The sequence below is a fragment of the Hemiscyllium ocellatum genome, chromosome 38, assembly GCF_020745735.1.
Source record: "Hemiscyllium ocellatum isolate sHemOce1 chromosome 38, sHemOce1.pat.X.cur, whole genome shotgun sequence".
NCBI lineage: Eukaryota > Metazoa > Chordata > Chondrichthyes > Orectolobiformes > Hemiscylliidae > Hemiscyllium > Hemiscyllium ocellatum.
This window is the reverse complement of record NC_083438.1, coordinates 17,402,773-17,424,915: the sequence shown is the minus strand read 5'-3', so window position 1 is coordinate 17,424,915 and position 22,143 is coordinate 17,402,773. Positions and strand designations below refer to the sequence as shown.

The 22,143-nt window shown below is 43.6% G+C and overlaps 1 protein-coding gene across 1 annotated transcript; it reads left to right on the top strand.

Moving 5' to 3' along the window:
- The first annotated feature begins 204 nt into the window (after nt 1–204).
- Nucleotides 205–20,363, top strand: LOC132833946 (uncharacterized). Its single transcript, XM_060852632.1, has 6 exons — nt 205–364; nt 5,734–5,850; nt 8,334–8,471; nt 13,614–13,736; nt 18,864–19,004; nt 20,029–20,363. Exons 1-6 carry the CDS (start codon nt 316–318, stop codon nt 20,082–20,084), a joined length of 624 nt encoding a protein of 207 aa, XP_060708615.1. The 5' UTR covers nt 205–315; the 3' UTR covers nt 20,085–20,363.
- The last annotated feature ends 1,780 nt before the right edge of the window (nt 20,364–22,143 follow it).

Genomic DNA, 22,143 nt, shown 5'->3' with positions numbered 1-22,143 from the left:
CTGACTGTCCTCCTAATGCAGGCAGCACCAACTATTCACTTGTACAATATCTCATGAGCTCCACCCTTCCAGAATTCCTGTGTGCAAACCAAAATTGTGTTCTCTTCTCCGATTCAACCAATATAAAGCATTTGCTAACAGCAAAAAATAAATACCTCCCTCTTTCACATAAAGATGACGTTGACATTCCAAGCAGACTTGTAATAAATTGCTGTGACCGTAGGAAGAAAGTTCATTGAGAAGATTAAAAACAGCAGCTTCCAATCTGCAACTGCCAAGACAGCTCCTGGTCGGTGATAATATCAAAAGTTCAAAATGCAGCTGCTTCAAAGCGTTCTTATCATTTGTGCTTTTGTTGCTGAAGGTGAGAGTTTATCAATTAAATTAGTGATTGCAATTTGTGTGGTACTATTGGAGCTGAATAAATGTAATTATCTCAGTTGTTTAATTGGAGGGGTGTCCTAAATGTCTAAACGTTAGACAATACTCAAACTGAATGATAAGCCTTGAAGTGATGGCATCGATTATCGATTAGTGCTGCAAGCATCTGGGCAAGAAATGGATGGGCTGTCTTAGGAAAGGAGAGACAGGCCAAGCCTGTACTCGCTAGAGTTTCAAAGAGTAAGAAGTGGCTTGACTGGAACACGGTTGTTAAATTCTCTTAGGGGAAGAGGGTGTTGTAGGCTGGGTCCAGCATTTATTGCACATCATCTATAGGTGGTGGTGGTGAGCTGCTTTCTTGCATCGCCACAGTCCATGTGACTCAGGGAAGAGAATGCCAGGATTTTGGATGAGTGACACTGCAGGACAATATATATGGGTGACAATATATTTCCAAATCAGAATGGCTTGGAGGGGAATGCAAAAGATTCTGAGGGGTCTTGATAGCTGTGGAAAGGACATTTCCTCTTCTGGGAGGATCCAGAAAAGGTCACGGTTTCAAAATCAAAGGCTAGCCTTTTAAATCATAGATAATAGACAAAAGATAATAGACAACAGGAGCAGGAGTAGGCCATTCTGCCCTTCGTGCCTGCACCACTATTCAAAATGATCATGGCTGATCATCCTTAATCGGTATCCTATTCCTGCCTTATCTCCATAAGCCTTGATTCCACAATCCTTGAGAGCTCTATCCAACTCTTTCTTAAATGAATCCAGAGACTGGGCCACCACTCTCTGGGTGAAGAAGTTTCTCCTCATCTCTGTCCTAAATGGTCTACCCCGTATTTTTAAGCTGTGTCCTGTGGTTCGGCACTCAACCATCAGCGGAAACATGTTTCCTGCCTCCAGAGTGTCCAATCCTTTAATAATCTTATATGTCTCAATCAGATCCCCTCTCAGTCTTCTAAATTCAAGGGTATACAAGCCCAGTCACTCCAGTCTTTCAGTGTAAGGTAATCCTGCCATTCCAGGAATTGACCTCATGAGCCTACGCTACACTCCCACAATAGCCTCAGATGGTATTAGTAATAACATTAGCAAATTCTCAGATTTGGAGACCAGAACTGCACACAGTACTCCAGGTGTGGTCTCACCAGGGCCCTGTACAGCTGCAGAAGAACCTCTTTGCTTCTACACTCAATCCCTCTTGTTATGAAGGCCAGCATGCTATTAGCCTTCTTCACTACCTGCTGTACCTGCATGTTTACCTTCATTGGCTGGTGTACAAGAACACCCACATCTCTGTGTACTGCCCCTTTACCTAAATTGATTCCATTTAGGAAGTAATCTGCCTTCCTGTTCTTGCCACCAAAGTGGATAACTATACATTTATCCACATTAAACTGCATCTGACCACTCACCTAACTTGTCCAGGTCACCCTGTAATCTCCTAACATCCTCATCACATTTCACCCTGCCACCCAGCTTAGTATCATCAGCAAATTTGCTAATGTTATTACTAATACCATCTTCTATATCATTAACATATATTGTAAAAAGCTGCGGTCCCAGTACTGATCCCTGCGGTACCCCACTGGTCACTGCCTGCCATTCCGAAATGGAGCCATTTATCACTACTCTTTGTTTCCTATCAGCCAACCAACTTTCAATCCAAGTTAGTACTTTGCCCCCAATACCATGTGCCCTACTTTTGCTCATTAATCTCCTATGTGGGACTTTATCACAAGCTTTCTGAAAGTCCATGTACACTACATCTATGGATCTCCCTTGTCCATCTTCAGAGTTACATCCTCAAAAATTTCCAGAAGATTAGTCAAGTATAATTTCCCCTTCATAAATCCATGCTGACTCTGACCTATCCTGTTATTACTATCCAGATGGCAAGTTGCACTTTTCTCTCAGGGTCTTTGAAAATACTTTTAAGACAGAGGTGGATTGATTCTTGTTAACCGAAGGGGTGAAAGGTTTTGACAAGTAGTTGGGACTACGGATTGAAGACTATATCCAGAACACTGAATGGTGGTGAAGGCTCAAGGGGCAAAATGGTCTAATCTTGCTCCTACATTTGACTTAATTGTAACTCAGAGTTACATTGCACTTTGTTCAAAAACTGCATACATTCATGTAGAACACTGAGCTCAAAAACTGCATGAATTTATGTAAAACTCTGTTATCTCACTTTTTAGATTAGAATCAATCTAAACATCAGGTCATAGACAGAGAACACAGGGGGCTAACACGTTCAACATATTGTCTAGCTATCACCACTGTTAACAGCTAACCCGAGAATGCAACTTTTAAAAAAAGGGTTTTGTGATTTATACATGAAAGAAGTGAAACGATCACTGTATTCTAACAGATGAAAGGCTTAACAGACAATCAATTTTTCAATGTATAATTTCAGTTACATCACACTGCAAATTTTTGCTATAAATTCTGTGTTACGATCGAGCCCTCCACTATCACCTGATGAAGGAGCGTCGCTCCGAAAGCTAGTGCTTCCAATTAAATCTGTTGGACTATAACCTGGTGTTGTGTGATTTTTAACTTCCTCTGCCAAAGCTTTGCTAAATTCCCAGGTCAAATGCCTGACCTCCACCAGCTCTTGTTGAGCTTACCTGAAAAATGTAACCCAACTCCTGAGATTTATTTTCACTTGACTAATCCCTGCCAAATATTAATTCTTAATGTGCCTTTCAAAATGATGATTTATGCAGAAATGTGACCTGAAATTTGCCCAGCATTGAGGTGAGGACAGGCTGCCTTGGGGTTATTCAAAATGTCCAGTGCTCTCTTTTTGAAAAAGCAGCACAGCATTAATTCACCAATGTTCTTGAATGATATCTGTAGTCCACAAACATTGGGAACTGCTCAGTAGAGACATGGCAAATTGTGTTTTGTTTTATTCCATTGATGTAAGTGGTTGGGCAGAAACTCAGCAACTTATTTCGTTTGTAGGAATTGGCATTTATTGCCCGTTCCTATTTGCCTCCTTGAGAAAGTGGTGCTGAGCTGCCTTCTTGACCCTCTGCTATGCATGTGTTGTGGGTTAATCCACAATGTCCTTAGGGAAATAAAATTGAAGGAACAGCACTATATTTTTAAGTGAGGATGGGGAGTGGCTTGGAGGGGAACTTGCAGAATGTGATTTCCCATATAGCTACTGCACTTCTAGATGGTCATAGATTATTTTAAAATTCAGAAGGGGGCCCTTCAGTCCATTATGGCTATGCTGGTCATTAGTTATCTATCTATTTTAAGCATATTTTCCTGCACTTGGCCCATAGCCTTGGATGCTATGATGGTTCAAGTGTACATAGAAATACCGCTTCAATATTATGAGGGTTTCTGCCACCACCACCCTTTGAAGCAGTGCATTCCAGATTCCCATCATCCTCTCGGAAAAAATAAATTCCTCAAACCCTCTTGCTTCCTGCCTTAAAACTGTGCCCACTGGTTATTGAATGCTCTACTAAATGGGACAGAAAGGTTTCTCCCTCAGTTTTGCCACTTAGAACTTCGTACACCTCAATCAGATCTCCCACCCTGCCACCCCTAACTTTCTCTGCTCAAACAGAAATACTTCTAACCTATCCAGTTTCTCTTTGAAGCTGAATTGCTCAATCCCAGTCAAATCCTGGTGAATCTCCTCTGCACCCTCACTTATGAATCACATCCTTCTAGCATGGTGACCAGAACTGCATACAGGATTCCAGTTGGAGCTCAACTAACATTATATACAACTCCATCATAAGCTGCCTACTCTTCCATTTAATGCTTCAACTAATGGAGCCAAGGATCCCATCTCAACCAATCTATTCTATTTGTCCTGCTGCTTTCAAGGATCTTTTAGGTTTTGGAAGATGCAAGTTGGCCCAACATGTGAAAATTGCAGAAGCTGATAACAATGGACATGGCCACACTACAGCCTTAGGGAATGTCACCTCTGCTTTTGTCAGCACCGCACCTGAACAAGAACAAGACTAAAGTTCAATTCAAGAATAAGGCATTCAATATGATCATGGCTGACGATGCAATTTCAGTATCCTATTACTGTTTTCTCTCCATATTCCTTAATTCCTCAACTGAAAGGGCCACACCCAGCTCTGTCTTGAATAATGGCCCCACAGCTGTGGGAGAGATATCGACATGCTCACAACTCTCAGTGAAGAAACGCTTCCTCATCTGAGTCTTGAATGACTTACCCTTTATTTTTGAAACTCTGACCTTTAGTGTTGGACTCATCATTGAGAACATACTTCCATATCCAGCCTGTCCAGTCCCATCAGGATTTTAGTTGTTTCTGAGATCAACCATTCCCTATTTCCCAGCCATTCTAAATTCCAGTGAGTACAAGTCCAATCGATCCAGTCTTTCTTGAAATGTCAGTTCTCTCACCCAGAGAAGTAGTCTGGTGAACATTTGATAGACTCTGTTGCACAAGTTCTTAGTCTAAATCCATATCTGCTAGCTAGCACAGGACAGCCATTCCTCTAAACTTCAGTGAGTAGGGTCTGAACCTGTTGAGCCTTGGCTCACAAGATAATCCCTCCACAGTGTATACCATACCAGTGAACCCTCTTTGAACTGCCTGCAGTGAAGAAATATTGTTCCTTAAAGAAAAAAGGACCAAAACTGATCAAAGTACTCTGAATAAAACAAAGAACTGCAGATGCTGAAAATCTGAATCAAAAACCAAAATTATTGGAGGAACTCAACACATGCCAGTATCTGCAGGGAGAAAGGAGTTAAGATTTTGAGTCCTGTGATCCGTCTCTTAACATTTCTCCGTAAATTATTTGTATCCTTCTCACAAACTGCTTTCTGCTTATTTTTGCAAATTTGGCCAAAGTACATGCAGCTTCTTTTCTCCAAGTCATCAACTAACTCATGTCTGCCTTGAATTGGCTGCACCACATTTTGTTGTATGAAGCAGTGACTCTCTGTGTCCTTCTAGATGGTAGGAGCTGTGGGTTTGCAAGGCGCATTGCCTAACTTCTAAGAAGCATTATTTAATTTCTGCAGTGCATCTTGTCAATGGTACACACTGGTGGTTCTGACCGTCAGTGTTGGGGGGAAATAGATGATTGCAGATGTGGTGCCAATCAAGTGGGATACTTTATTCTGGATGGTTGAGCCTTAAGTGTTATTGGAACTGCACCCATCCAGGCAAATAGAGAGTATTCCATCACACTCCTGACCTGTGCCTCATCGATTGTGATCAGGCTTTGAGGCATCAGGTGGTGAGTTATCTAGAGCAGCATTCCAAGTTTCTGACCTGCTCTTAATCACAGTATTTAATTGGCTCAATTTGTCTCACTCTCTTTCCAGTGCAATCTCTTACCTGCCTCTCTTGCAATGTACAAAACCGTACATGTAAGACCATACAAACTTCTTGCCCCCCTGGGATCAACAGCTGCATCACAACGTCGATCTCAATGAATACAGGTAATTTTCTGGAATTTCTAACTTTCGTTTGTCTTGACGGATTTTACTTGAGAGAAGCAGTGTACATTTAAGACAGTTACATCACGTCACAACGTGTGACACTGCTCTATAAAAGGCATTTGCTTCAATCACTACCAGACTACAATGGGGTCAGTGGAGTGTGCTCGGTCAGTAATAAGTATGTAATGTACAGTGATACCAGTAAGAACAAAACCCATGCTTCATACAAGTCTGTGGCATTATAGCAATGTAAGAATGTTGTGATTAAACTTCGAGGCATCTGTCATAACGGAGTCATCAAGCTGTCCAACATGGAAACAGCCCCTTTGGTCGAACTCATCCATGCTGACCAGATATTCTCCATTGACCTAATCTCATTTGGTAGCATTGTCCCATTGCCCTCACAATCCTTCCTATTCAGAGACCCATCCAGATACCTTTTAAATGCTGTAACTGTACCAACCTCCACCACCTACTCTGACAGCTTATTCAATGCATGCACCACCTTTTGTGTGAGATTGTTGCCCCTTTAGGTCTTTTTAAATCTTTCCCTTATTACCTTCAACCTATGGCCTCTAGTTTTGGACTCCCCAATCCCAAGAAAAAGATCTCGGCTGTTCACCTTATCCACATCCCTCTTAAATTTTTGTCGTCAATAAGGCTACCCCTCAGCCTCTGATATTCCAAGGAATATAGCTCCAGCCTATTCAGTTTTCCCTATAACTCTAATGCTCCAATAATGGCAACAATCTTGTACATCTTTTCTGAACCCTTTCAAATTTCTTTACATCCTTCCTATAACAGAGAGACCAGAACTGAATACAATATTCCAAAAGCAGCCGAACAAATGTCCTGTACATCTGCAACATGATGTCCCAACCTGTACACTCAATGCATGAGCCAATAAAGGCAATATGAACCTAACCAATGCATTATACGTTACGTGCGCTAGCATGTGAAGTTGACGTGAGCAAATGTGAAGTTATCCATTTTAGACCGAAAAGGATAGTTTAAGACACTGTTGGGAAGGTATGAAGTTAAATAAAGTGAATGTCCAAAGAGACTTGGAGGTTAAAATGCCACGAAAAGATACAGAAAATGTTCAAGATTGCTAATGAAATGCTGGCCTTTATACCTATAGGACTGGAGGATAAGGCACTTGCAATTATACAAAATTCTAGTTAGACCTCACTTGGTGTGCTGAGCGCAGATCTGGGCACTACATCTCAGGAAGGAGAAAAGGTGAGGACTGCAGATGCTGGAGATCAGAGTCACGAGTGCAATGCTAGAAAAGCACAGCAGGTCAGGCTGATGAAGGGCTGAAGCCTGAAACATCAATTCTCTTGTTTCTCAGATACTGCCTGACCTGCTGAGCTTTTCCAGCACCACACTCTACCGCATCTCAGGAAGGATAGATTCACCTTGGAGGGAGTATAACGTGGGTTTACAAGATAATATCCGAATTTCAGCGGTTACGATTGGGCGACAAAATAATTAGGCCTGTTTTCTCTATGATTTAGAAGGTTAAAGGGCAATCTTTAAAGTTAAGATATTAAGAGGAAAAGGCAGGGTAAAATGAACTATTACCACCAATTGGGAATTCTAGATTGACGAGGCATAGTCTGAGAATTAGGGCCAGACCATTCAGTAGAGATGTTAGAAACATTGCTACTCACAAAGGGAGTTGGATGGTTAGGACTCCCTTCCAGTAACAGCACTGGATGCTAGAACAGTTGCTAACTTTAAAGCTGAGAGAGATTTTCTTTTTTTTTTAAGCAAAGATACTAAGGCAATGGGACAAAGTCAAATCTATGAAGTTAGGCCGCAGATCAGCCATGATATCATTCAATGGCAGAACAGGCTGAAGGGCCTAAAGGATAGGACTAAGGTCATTTCATACTTGCACTTCAGAGGGCTGGTGTGGACTCATTAGGTCAAATGCCCTGCCTCCACCGTGTAGGGATTCTATAACACAGACGCTGTTAAGCTTCTCCAGCATTATCTGTTGTGCGTACTAACACTGTCCACAGAAAATAGAAATCATTGATCATTGCGAAGATATTGAAAAGTGAAAGCAGATACCCTGACTCGCTGTCCTACACCAAAGCTGAATGCCTCCAACAGGTGCACTTGCTTGGTGCACTTGCTGTTTCTGAATGAGGAATGTCATTCCCCCAAGCCCACTCAGGGTTTTTCCTCAGCTCTGTATGGGCTACCAAGTCAAATGCCTTTCAGATTATGAGCATATGCTAGGACAATGGCAACTTTACCTCTACAAATAAAGAAATGTTTTGGAAGCATATTTATCAATTCGCAAATGGTTGGTGAAATACTTTGGTGAGTTACTAACTAAATAAGTGAAGACAGACATTAAATAAACAGGATAGATGGATGGGAAACAGGTGGAGTAAACACATTGTTGACAAGTGATGAAGGATGTCCACTGAATATTGGAAGGTGAACCATGTTCTCTATGTTTGCAGGTGGAATTAAGCAATTCGTGTTTTTTAAAGACTGTGGAGTATGTGTACAAAACACCTCATTGCAATTTGGTCTCATAAATATCGAGCAGAAATGCAAAAGCTGCAGTTCCAATCTGTGTAACGATCATCCTTTTGAAGGTAAGCGAGACATGCAGACTTGCAAGCCAAGCTCTTCAGTAATAGGAAACCAAACCCTTTGCACATCTCTCAAGTTTAAACACTCCTCGCATTCTGTAGAACATAGAACATAGATAAATACAGCGCGGTCCAGGCCCTTCAGCCCTCGATGTTGCACCGACCAAAGCCTACCTAACTTACACTAGCCCAATAACCTCCATATGCTTATCCAATGCCCGCTTAAATGACCATAAAGAGGGAGAGTCCACCACTGCTACTGGCAGGGCATTCCATGAACTCACAACCTGCTGAGTAAAGAATCTACCCCTAATGTCTGTCCTATACCTACCACCCCTTAATTTAAAGCTGTGTCCCCTAGTAACAGCTGACTCCATTAGCGGAAAAAGGTTCTCACTGTCAACCCTATCTAAACCCCTAATCATCTTGTACACCTCTATCAAGTCTCCCCTAAACCTTCTTTTCTCCAATGAGAACAGCCCCAAGTGCCTCAGTCTTTCCTCATACGATCTTCCTACCATGCCAGGCAACATCCTGGTAAACCTCCTCTGCAATCGTTCCAATGCCTCCACATCCTTCCTATAGTATTGCGACCAAAACTGCACACAATACTCCAGATGAGGCCGCACCAGAGAGTCTTATACAACTGCAACATGATCTCAGGACTCCGGAACTCAATTCCTCTACCAATAAAGCCCAGTACACCATATGCCTTCTTCACAGCACTATTTACCTGGGTGGCAACTTTCAGAGATCTGTGTACATGGACACCAAGATCCCTCTGCTCATCCAGCCTACCATTAGGCCAATAATCCATCTTCTTGTTACTCCTACCAAAGTGAATGACTTCACACTTAGCTACATTGAACTCCATTTGCCACCTTTCTGCCCAGCTCTGCAACTTATCTATATCCTGCTGTAACCTGCCACATCCTTCTTCGCTGTCCACAACTCCCCCGACTTTCGTGTCATCCGCAAACTTGCTCAGCCAGCTTTCAAGCCCCTCCTCTAGGTCATTTATAAAAATGACAAACAGCAATGGTCCCAAAACAGATCCTTGTGGAACACTGCTAGTAACTGCACTCCAAGATGAACCTATACCATCAACTACTACCCTCTGTCTCCTTCCAGCCAGCCAATTCCTAATCCAAACCTCTAATGCACCCTCAATGCCATACTTCTGTAGTTTTTGCATTAGCCTGCCATGGGGTACCTTATCGAATGCCTTGCTAAAATCCATATACACTACATCTACTGCTTTACCCTAGTCCACTTCCTTGGTCACCTTCTCAAAGATCTCAATAAGGTTTGTGAGGCACGACCTGCCCTTCACAAAACCATGCTGACTTGCAATTTCTCTCAAAATTCAAAACACAGAAAATAGGAGCAGAGGTGTGCCATTCAGCCCCTCGAGCCCAGCCCACAATTAAAGGTAGAAGGTTCATGATGGCGAAGTGGTTTTGCGTACCAACCCAAAGACTGAAGTAATAGGTTTCTCCAACACTACCTGCTTTTATTTCAGGAATCCAGTATCTGCTGGATTTTATTTTGTTTGCAAATGAAGAACTAGCTGATTGCAAAGAAAAATTACTCAAGAGAAAGGTGTAAAGATTATATATCCTTGGTTCATCTAGCAGCAAGGCCAGGGTTTCCTTGACTACGGTGATGTTTATTCATGTGAATAGGACCGTCACATCAAAGGAAACCATGGCCTTGTCTTCCTCTACCTTGGTGTCTTTCATAAGGAATTCCTGGGTGGAGTCAATGAAATGGGTTGAGTTTTCTACTACACATTCCTGTTTGCGTTGCAGTTCCTTTGCTAGTCTGTATGTCAGTTTACCCTCGTTAAAGAAACACTGGCCTCACTGCTCGACAAACCAGTCACAAATGCCTGACAGCACTGACTCTATCAGCAAGGACAGCAGCCTCAAGCTAGGAGACCTGTGCCTTACAACCCACTTCACCTTCAAAGGTGAGATCTACAAACAAAATCAATGGGATGCCTAAGGGATCATCAATATCAGCAGAAGCAATTATGCAGAAGTTAAAATGAACAGCCCTTCCCATGATCCAGTCCAAGCTTTGCATCTGCTGTGTGGATGAGACCCTTGTTATTACAAAGCACAACAAATCAGAAGAAACCCACAAACATCATCTTTACCGGTATGAAGTTCAAAGAAGAGAATAACAGACTCCCCTTCCTGTACATCACACCAGAATATGTTGGGGCGGCACGGTGGCTCAGTGGTTAGCAATGTTGCCACACAGCATGAGGGACCCAGGTTTAATTACCATCCTCCAGCAACTGTGTGAAGTTTGCATATTCTCCCAGTGTCTGTATGGGTTTCCTTCCGGTGCTCTGGTTTCCTCCCAAAATCCAAAGATATGCAGGTTAGGTGAATTGGCCATGCTAAATTGCCCATAGTGTTCAGGGATGTGTGGGTCAGGTGCTTAGTTAGGGATAAATGTAGAGTAATAAGGTAGGGGAATGGGTCTGAGTGGGTTACTTGGAGGGGGGTTGGTGTGGACTTGTTGGGCCTAAGGGCCTGTTTCCACACTGTAGGGATTCTATGAACAAAAGGTTAATGGAGAGCTACAGACCAGTACCTACAGGAAAGCCACAAACACTGACCAGCTACCCAACTACAGCAGCAACCATCCCAACACTCACAAATGGAACTGCATCAGAATATTATTTAAGTGAGCCACAACACACAGGAACGACGAGAAGCCAAGGAAAAACACCTATGCAACGTATTCAGGAACAGTAGATACCCAATAAGCATAGTTCTCCAGCCCCTAGGTATCATGTTACCCACAAACCTACCACCACATTGAAACAGATCCTGATGAATTTACGAGTACTCCGTACCAGCAACCAGCAGAACGAATGACATATACAAAATACCAAGGACTGCAACAAACATTACATTGGACAAATGGGTAAGGTACAGGAGCACCAATTAGCCATTAAAAGACATGACCAACTATCACTGGTATCATACATGCAGATGAAGAGGGACACCAATTCGACTGGGATTATACATCCATCCCGGGACAGGCTAAACAAAGGCACACACGGGAATTCCCAGAGGCCTGGCATTCAAACCTGAACTCCATTAACAAACATATAGATTTGGACCCCGTTTGCCAACCTCTCACAAACAGCACCAGAAATGATATCACCTACCACAACAAACCAAGACAGATAAATAGTAAGCAGGTCAGAAGACCAACGCTTCACTGGAGGTTCACTAATGATGTTACTTAGCGTCTGAGAACAAATCTCCCAAATCAGTGAGCAAATTTACAATTGGTTCCATAACCTGAGCTACAAATATTCCCCAAAATCTCAAGGTGCAAAAATAACCTAAAGGATAAGCTGCAAGAAAATGCAACAACATTTTGAAAACTGACACACATTGCTATACAAAGTCACACTGACAGACATGTACACGCAATCACCAGACCTAGAGAAAACATAACAACAATGTACAATATAATATTGAAAGCAGTGACTGCCAAGTGCCAGATAAGGTCAGAAAGAAAAAATAAATTGTCACCACAAATACTCATCTGCAGCCAATGTTACCTCACACACAAGTGATAAGCATTGGAATAACATCCAGGGTCAGTTGTGGCTGGCTGAGCATGCTTTGTCTGGAAATACTGGCAGTATATTCCAAATTCCCCTTCAGCACCATCCACTTGTGAGTGCCTGCAGATGAACTATCAACTCAAACATTGATAGCAGTTTTAAAGAGAAAAAGAAACTTGCAAGAGACTGTGCTCAAATCCAAAAATACAAACCCACACAACCTCAGGTCTTTTTTTTAAGATTAGATTACTTACCAGTGTGGAAACAGGCCCTTCGGCCCAACAAGTCCACACCAACCCGCCAAAGCGCAACCCACCCCGACACCCCAACAAAATAAAAAATAATAAATCAATCAATCAACGTTTCGGGCCAGAGCCCTTCATCAGGAATGAGCAAGGGCCAGATGGCCTACTCCTATTTCTTAGGTTCTTACATTGTTGTATTAACTGATAAACTATGGTTAGAGTGGGTCAGATCTTAAACAATGAGACTGAGTACAGGAAAGAGGGATAGAGAGCTCAGTGGCATATGGTAAAGACATTAATCGCTCCCTCAATGTCAGTAAAGTGAGGGAGCTGGTCATTGACTTCAGGAAGTCGAGTGGAAGGCACAATTCTGTATGTATTAATGGTGCTGATCAACGGAGGGTGGTCAAGAGCTCAAGATCCTAAGAGTAAATATCATCAACAATCTGTCCTGGTCCATCCACATCAAAGTTAAACACAAGTACACCAGCTAATGAAGAAGACTAAGCAAATTTTGCAGGTCCACAATGACTCTCACTAATTTCACGGATGCACCACAGAAAACATTCTACCCAGTATGGCAACAGCTCTGCCCAAAGCCACAGGAAATTTCAGATAGATCCATAACACAAACCAGCCTTCTATCCATTGACTGTCTATAATTGTTGCCTCAGGGCAGCAGCCAACATAATCGAAGAATGCTTCCACCCTGGTTACACTCACTTCCATTGAGCAGAAGAAACAAAAATTTGAAAACACATACCAGGTTGAAGGACAGCTTCTTCCCTGTGTTATCAAACCTCTGACCACACCTGTCTTCCAAGTGCTGATCTTCCTCTGTGGATGTAATACTATACTGTGCATTGTTTTATTACCCTGTTCTGCTTATGTAAGGTATGATTTGATTGGTCAACACAAAACAATACTGTTCGTTATCTTAGTACAGGTGGCATTTATGAATCAAATCAAGGCACATGGTTTAGCCAAGATCGCTGATTCTCTGCGGTGTTATGTTTCAAAAAGTCATTGAATATATTTCAGTTAGAGCCAAGAGAAATGGCTAAGAGCTTGGAATTTATACATAAAATCAGCCACACTTGTATCAAACGTCAGAGCAAGCTCAAAAGATCTAGTCACATCCCAATCATAATGCCCTTAGAAAATGGGATGCGAAAAGCTTCACCAATCTGGGGGACATTGTATTTGAAAGACCGAGATGTATCATTTACTGCAAAATTTGCTAGCCCATGTGGATGCAGCCAAAGTTTATGCAATGTTAAATATTCCGTGTTAACTTTTCAGAGGGACCTTCCATCCTGAATGGCCTCGAGTGCCATACCAATTCACCTGAAGACTCCAATGCCATGAACATTGTGAAATGTACCGGAATTCAGGATCGCTGCATCACTGCTTCTGGCAATTTTGGTAATTACATGTATAAACTGCTACAGAGTTACAATAAGTTTGAAATGTTTCACAGGTGTTCAATTTGGTACAAGGTATATCATGGAGGGCAACAGGTCCAGGAAACTTTGAGATTTCCCTGTCAGTTATTTCAGACAGCTGCAAGAATGGAGAGAATGATACATTCACAAATCATTGCAGGACTGTTCAAAAAGCTCATCAAGAGAATCTGGATCCCTTAAATTCACTCTCACTGGTTTGGTATCCTCCAATGTCCATAATCAATCTCACAATGAAACAAATAGTTACAGTACACACAGGCTACACATTGTTGAATGAATTAGCATTCTTTCCACACTCAAAAACGATCATCAGGGAGACAGGACACCTTCTTGCAGATTGTTTCAGAAAACATCTCTGGGACACCCGCACCCACCAACCCCGCTACCCTGCAGCTGAACACTTCAAATCCCTCTCCGACTCCGTCAAGGACATGCAGGTCCTGGGCCTCCTCCACTACCAACCATTACCACCCAACGCCTAGAGAAGGAACGCCTTATTCCACCTTGGGACCCTGCAACCACCTGGAATAAATGTGGATTTCAACACCGTCTTCATTTCCCCTCCCCCCGACATTATCTGAGTCGCAAGCTTCCAACTCGGCACCGCCCTCCGGACCTGTCCATCACTCCCCCTCTCTCACCTATCACCTTCTCCCTAACCTTCATCCACCTATTGCTTTCCCAGCTAATTTACCCCCACTTCCAACCCCAACCCCCTCCCATTTATCTCTCAGCCCCAATCCACAAGCCTCATTCCTGATGAAGGGCTTATGCCCAAAATGTCGATTCTCCTGCTCCTCGGATGCTACCTGACCTGCTGTGCTTTTCCAGCACTACATTCTCAGCTATGGAAATGAAAATCCTTTTATCGTTCATCCCTGCCTTACTTCTCCCCAGTCTTCCTCACACTCACTCTTTCATCCAAAGATGTGTACCTTAGGTGAATTGGCCATGCTAAATTACCTACTGTGTTCAGGGATGTATAGGTTAGTGGTATACATAGAGTAATAAGGTAGGGGAATGGGATACTCTTTGGAGAGTCACTGGAGGTTTGTTGGACCTAATGGGCCAGTACCTCACTTTAGCGTTACAACGCATCAGATGCATGTCAAGATCTTTTTATCCCCCAATGAGTTGAGTGTTTCTGCCTCCACTCTCACACGGAGTATATTTTAGACAAACCCAACGTTTTTGTTAGTCACCCACTTACACTTATGTACAGATAGGTGATCTTGAAATTTTCCCTAATTTTTTAGGCCAATCTTTTCTCGTCGTTTTCCTAACTTGTTTTTAAACTATATTTCTTGTGACTTTCTTTTTGTGTTTATCTTCCCCTTTGTGCTTCTGAACAGCTAGATTTTGAAGCAGCACCCATTCCATTTGTGAGGATGTGTCTACACTGAGCCTCTAGAATCTCGCTTATGATGTTTCTCACTAATTCATTCTTGACTTGTCTTCAAGGAGCTACATCCATACACCCCATACTAGATCACCTCTCAGCTTCACAAACTTTGTGTTTCTCCCAACAGGGAACTTTTACTCCTTTTCTATCTTATTCTTTGCCATATGATGGTGTGAAAGCTATGTTAAGATCACTGCATCCAAAACTGACACCCACTGCTATTTCATCCTTCATTTCCTGAGCTTAAATTGAGAATGGCCTCTTCTCATTGGGCTGTGTTAGGTTCAAAACAAAATCCTTTGAAGTTCAAGAACAGTGTTCTCTCCCAGGCTTTCCACATTGTTTATACTTGACATGGTTTTCTATTAGTTAATGTCTCCAGCTATTCTTGCCCTTTTTAGCACTCAGACATTGGCCTATACATATTTGTTCGAGTAAAAAATGAGGTCTGCAGATGCTGGAGATCACAGCTGAAAATGTGTTGCTGGTTAAAGCACAGCAGGTTAGGCAGCATCTCAGGAATAGGGAATTCGACGTTTCGAGCATAAGCCCTTCATCAGGAATGAGAGAGAGTAGCCAAGCAGGCTAAGATAAAAGGTAGGGAGGAGGGACTAGGGGGAGGGGCGATGGAGGTGGGATAGGTGGAAGGAGGTCAAGGTGAGGGTGATAGGCCGGAGTGGGGTGGGGGCGGAGAGGTCAGTAAGGAGATTGCAGGTTAGGAGGGCGGTGCTGAGTTGAGGGAACCGACTGAGACAAGGTGGGGGGAGGGGAAATGAGGAAACTGGAGACATCTGAATTCATACCTTGTGGTTGGAGGGTTCCCAGGCGGAAGATGAGGCGCTCCTCCTCCAGCCGTCGTGTTGATATGTTCTGCCGGTGGAGAAGTCCAAGGACCTGCATGTCCTCGGTGGAGTGGGAGGGAGATTTAAAGTGTTGAGCCACGGGGTGGTTGGGTTGGTTGGTCCGGGCGGCCCAGAGGTGTTCTCTGAAGCGTTCCGCAAGGAAGCGGCCTGTATCCCCAGTATAGAGGAGGCCACATCGGGTGCAGCGGATGCAATAGATGATGTGTGTGGAGGTACAGGTGAACTTGTGGCGGATATGGAAGGATCCCTTGGGGCCTTGGAGGGAAGTGAGTGTGGAGGTGTGGGCGCTACATTTCCTGCGGTTGCAGGGGAAGGTGCTGGGGGTGGAGGTTGGGTTGGTGGGGGGTGTGGATCTGACGAGGGAGTCACAAAGGGAGTGGTCCTTGCGGAACGCTGATAGGGGAGGGGAAGGAAATATATCCTTGGTGGTGGGGTCCGTTTGGAGGTGGCGGAAATGACGGCGGATGATACGTTGTATGCGGAGGTTGGTGGGGTGGTAGGTGAGAACCAGTGGGGTTCTGTCTTGGTGGCGGTTGGAGGAGCGGGGCTCAAGGGCGGAGGAGCGCCTCATCTTCCGCCTGGGAACCCTCCAACCACAAGGTATGAATTCAGATTTCTCCAGTTTCCTCATTTACCCTCCCCCAACCTTGTCTCAGTCGGTTCCCTCAACTCAGTACCGCCCTCCTAACCTGCAATCTCCTTACTGACCTCTCCGCCCCCACCCCACTCCGGCCTATCACCCTCACCTTGACCTCCTTCCACCTATCCCACCTCCATCGCCCCTCCCCCAAGTCCCTCCTCCCTACCTTTTATCTTAGCCTGCTTGGCTACTCTCTCTCATTCCTGATGAAGGGCTTATGCTCGAAACGTCGAATTCCCTATTCCTGAGATGCTGCCTAACCTGCTGTGCTTTAACCAGCAACACATTTTCAGCTATACATATTTGTTCTTAGGGTCACAGTCAGAAATACAGCATGGAAACAAACCCTTCAGTCCAACTCGTCAATGCCAACCAGATATCCTAACCTAATCTAGTCCCATTTGCCAGCACTTGACCCATATCCCTCTAAACTCTTGCTATTCATATACCCATCCAGTTGTCTTTTAAACAATGTCTCAGTGGTTAGCACCGCTGTCTCACAGCACGAGGGACCCAGGTTCGATTCCAGCTTCAGGCAACTGTCTGTGTGGGTTTCCTCCGGGTGCACTGGTTTCCTACTACAATCCAAACAAATGTGCAGGTTTGGTGAGTTGGCTATGCTAAATCGCCCAGTGTTCAGGGATATGTAGGTTAAATGCCTTAGTCAGGAGTAAATGTAGAGTAAAAGGGTAGGGGAATGGATCTGGGTAGGATACTCAAAGGGTCATTGTGGGCTTGTTGGGCCAACTGGCCCTGTTTCCACACTGTTATGATTCTATGAAACATTGTCATTGTACCAGCATCCACCACTTCCTCTGGCAGCACATTCCATACACGCATGACCCTCTGCACAAAAGTTTCCCCTTAGATCCCTTTTCTATCTATCTTTCTCGTCTCACCCTAAACCTTTGCCCTCTAGTTCTGAACTCCCCAATCCCAGGGAAAGGACCTTGTCTATTTATCCTATCCAAGTCTCTTATGATTTTATCAACCTCTATAAGACCATCCTTCAGTCTCCGACGCTCCAGGGAAAACAGCCTCAGCCTGTTCAGCCTCTCCCTATGTCTCAAACCCTCCAACCTGGCCACATCCTTGTAAACCTTTTCTAAATCTTTTGGGCAGCACGGTGGCACAGTGGTTAGCACTACTGCCTCACAGCGCCAGGGACCTGAGTTCAATTCCTGCCCCAGGCAACTGACTGTGTGGAGTTTGCACGTTCTCCCCGTGTCTGCGTGGGTTTCCTCCGGGTGCTCCGGTTTCCTCCCACAGTCCAAAGATGTGCGGGTCAGGTGAATTGGCCACGCTAAATTGCCCGTAGTGTTAGGTTAGGGGTAAACGTAGGGGTATGGGTGGGTTGCGCTTCGGCGGGTCGGTGTGGACTTGTTGGGCCGAGTAAGTAACCTAATCTAATCTAAACCCTGTCAAGCTTCACAACATCATTCTGATCGGAAGGAGACTAGGATCACATGCAATATTCCAAAAGTGACCTAACAAAACAGCATGACCTCCCAACTCCTATACTCAATGCTATGACCAAGTAAAGGTTCCTCTTTCTATTTGGGTTCTACGCATAGCTTCTGCTGAGGCTTTTTAAATTTTTAGCTCAACCTACATGGCCTCTCATGATGATTCATTAGGAATACGTGAATCGATCATCATGGAACCAAAATCCCTAAAGTGTCGAAGCAGGTCTTTCAGCTCAAGTCCACAGCAACCCTCTGAAGAGCACCCCACCCAGGTCTAACCCCCTACATTATCCCTGTAACCTTCCTTTTCCCGTGGTCATTGCGCCTAGCCAATCCAAAAATCCTCCTCTCTAGGTCTTGCTGACTGCCTTTCTCAGCGACCTTCCTTTCTCTCCATTCCTCTAGGTGCTGCAGACTGCCTGTCTCAGGATCATGCCTCTCTCTTGTAATATCCAGTTAGAAGTTTTACAAAATGCTACCAAATTATTTTCAGTTGTAAGTGAGATCGAACAAGGAGTGCGTATTTCCAGATTTGTGTGCTGGCTTAAATGCTTGTGCCAAGTGTCTGGAACTCATTTGAATGAAGTAGTACACTAGTTTTGAGTTTGCCCTATTGTACAATTTCTATTATTCAGTCATGGCGCTATAGTAACATTAAATTACCTAATAGTTCTTCTTAAAGACGACATTTATAACACATATGTATGCTCAACAGGGGGAATTAAAATGGAACTGAGAGGTTGCGCATCCAGTATAGCTTGTCAAGCCATTGACCAATCACAGATGGGGATGCAGCTGAGTTATACCGGAAAGTGCTGCGAGACCAAGCTGTGCAATAAGGCTGTACTTTTTACAGGTAATAATGACAAGCACATATTCTAAATCATAGGGATTCTATGATTCATTGCATGGGCAATGCGACTGACACAACAGCACTCCTGCACATGATACACAAACAGATAGATAGAAACAGACACAAGTAAAAAGGGACAAATACTTGCACACACTCATACAGACACAAGCAAAAATGCAGATAGAGACTCAGACATTCACACATACTCTACACAAGCACAGAGACTCAGACTGGCAATATACACAGTGCACACTAGGCTACAAATACATTCACACAGATATAACCAGAAATGCTTACACCAAATGAAAAATCACAGACATATTCACTAGCACACTTACAGACATTCACACAAGTATGTACAGGTGGACACAGATACACTCTCTCATAGGTACACTCCCACACATAGGTACATTCTCAAAAGTACACGTAAAGAAACAAATACAGACAGGACACAAACAAAAACAGACACACAAAGAAAAACATATACACTCACATACCAGAGGCACACAGACAGGCATGCACAAAGGTATATCCATTCTTACATCTGCACAGCCACAAAATCATACACACACACACACTCACAAACAGAGACTCAAAACACAAACATGCGAAAATAAACAACACAAACACAGGCTCACACACAAAGAGGAATGCACAGGCACAGACTCAAACACATACACATGCATAATCTCAGACACAAACAGACATGCACTCACATGGATATACACACATAGGTAAACCAAGGCATACAAACACTGACATATACACATACTGAGACACACCTACTCCATCTCTGTAACAAACTCACAAGCAGGTAAACAAATACATGAACATACACATTGCCATACATAAACACTGAAACACAACCACTCAAACAAATATATACACACATTAGAAACCACAAGCATACATAAACACACTTACAGAGGCCAAAAAGAACACATGCACACAGATACATTTTCTCTGTCGCAGCAGCTTCTATCTCACTCATCACGTGCTGACCTGATGACCTTCCCTTTGTTCCCAGGCTCCGGGATTTCTCTCTCCATCCTGGCGGCTGTTGCCATGGTGACGTGGTTGTGAATGGGGGGGGGGACCAGACGCTAACACATCCCTCAATGGGGCAACAAGTTGTCACGTCCCCGGCTTTCTGCAAGATTCAGCCGCCGGCCCGACCGAAGTAAATAAACGAAATTAAAACAAACCAAGCCCGCGATTTGATGCCGCTCCGCGCTTTCCCTCACCTCCTGTTGTGTGTTTTCATCCCATCGGGACGGCTCCTGTCACTCGGAATTGTGTCACCCTCAGAATGAAAATGTATCACCGTGCTCTGTAATTAATAAATAAACCATTACAGGTTCACTTACAGTCTGGAGATTCACTGAATAAATACGAGTTCTTTCCCCCCCCCGTTTCCCGACGCCGCAGGTGGCGGTTTGTAACGGTCACCGTCCACTGAAGGTCCCGCCCACTGCACGTGCGGTTATGGTCGATCGACCAATAGAAAGAGCGGACCGTTGAGTGAAGGCAGGGTTGACCAATAGAGAGGGAGAGATGCTGTGACTGAAGGCGGGTTTGACCAATAGAGAGAGAGAGAGAAAACAGCGATGTATTTCCAAATCAGGGTTAATTTTGTCTCTCTCTGTACCAGAGAGACACTGCCTGACCTGCTGAGTTTCTCCAGTGGTTTGTTGGGCTGATGAAGATGTTTGGCGGAGTGTCACAGTTATCCTTGACTTCTTTCAAGTCATGTCCCTGAATCAAAACCACTCTGTCCAATGTTAATTGATAAAGACTCTGCATTCATTCCTGTCTGTCACTGCTACAAAAGTTGTCAGCTCCATCCTTTCTGTTTGTTTGTTTCGGGTTGAATTTGGACTTGGATTTGGATTCGAATACATGGACATAATAAAAAGTGTGCAAAGTAGCCATTCTCCGGCTCCAGCTTACAACACAAGGGACAGAATGAGAAACAGAAATAAAATAAACACAAATTGTATTTTTATCAAGTGACATTGTTCAAGAGATTTGGATTCTTCACGTTGAACATTCACAAAGCTGGCTCCTGTCAGAGTATGTGAAGGTTCCTGGACTGATTTCAGGGAATGGTGAAGGATAAATTTATGTTACATTTACACAAATGGTATATTGGTTTCAGAGTGAGAGGATTCGAGTACAGGAGCAGTATGGGATATAGATAACACAGTCTTACTTCTGCAAACCATAATTCCTTATTAACATCAGTATATAATTGTTTCAGCCAAATTAAGAATTGCTTATGAAATAAAATAAACTAACACAGTAATGAAAACTATGTGGAAGAAATACATAGTTACTTCTCATTCGTGAAAATGTGCATACAGGAATGAAATGTGCCTGCAAACAATGGAAGATGTAACAGACAAACAGATAAGGTGAAAAAGAACATCAAGATATGCCAAGCTCAGCACATTTCCTTCATGTCAGTACTGAAGGGAGCCAAGTCACTTACAAATAAAGGATATGGGTGAGGGTTGCCTGGCTTGGTGTAGGAGGAGAAGTAAGCAAGAGCGGAGTGCAGCTAGGCAGGGGCATAACACGATAAGGAATATTGATAGGTTTGAAGGCCAATGAGGTAAACGGGGAAGTACTGGGAATTAAACTTTATAAATTGTGGAGTAATTTCTGGATCGGGGTGCCTACTTCCTAGACACCTGTTCTTGCAAGAGCATTTCAATAAAATTCGCTGCTTCAGAATTTGACTCGGACTGAAATTTATTATATTGTGAGCTCTGTTTCTCACAAGCAGTGATGGCTTGTGGCAATTGTGCAGAGCCTTGGTGAGACCATACTTGGAGTATTGTGTGCAGTCTAGTCTCCCTATCCAAGAAAGAATATTCAGGCAATGGAGGAAGTTCAACCAGAGGATATCATCTCAGAAAAAGGGCTTGCCCATTTAAGACAGAGTCATAGAGTCATGGAGATGTGCAGCACGGAAACAGTCCAATTCGTCCAATCCAAGTTCAACAAAGATTTACCAGCCTGATATCTCAAAATGGCAGAACTGATGAATGAAGTGGAATTAGACCACTTAGGTTACATACACTGGACTTCAGAAGAATCAGGGGAGATCTAATGGGGGTTATAGGGAGATGCTGAATAG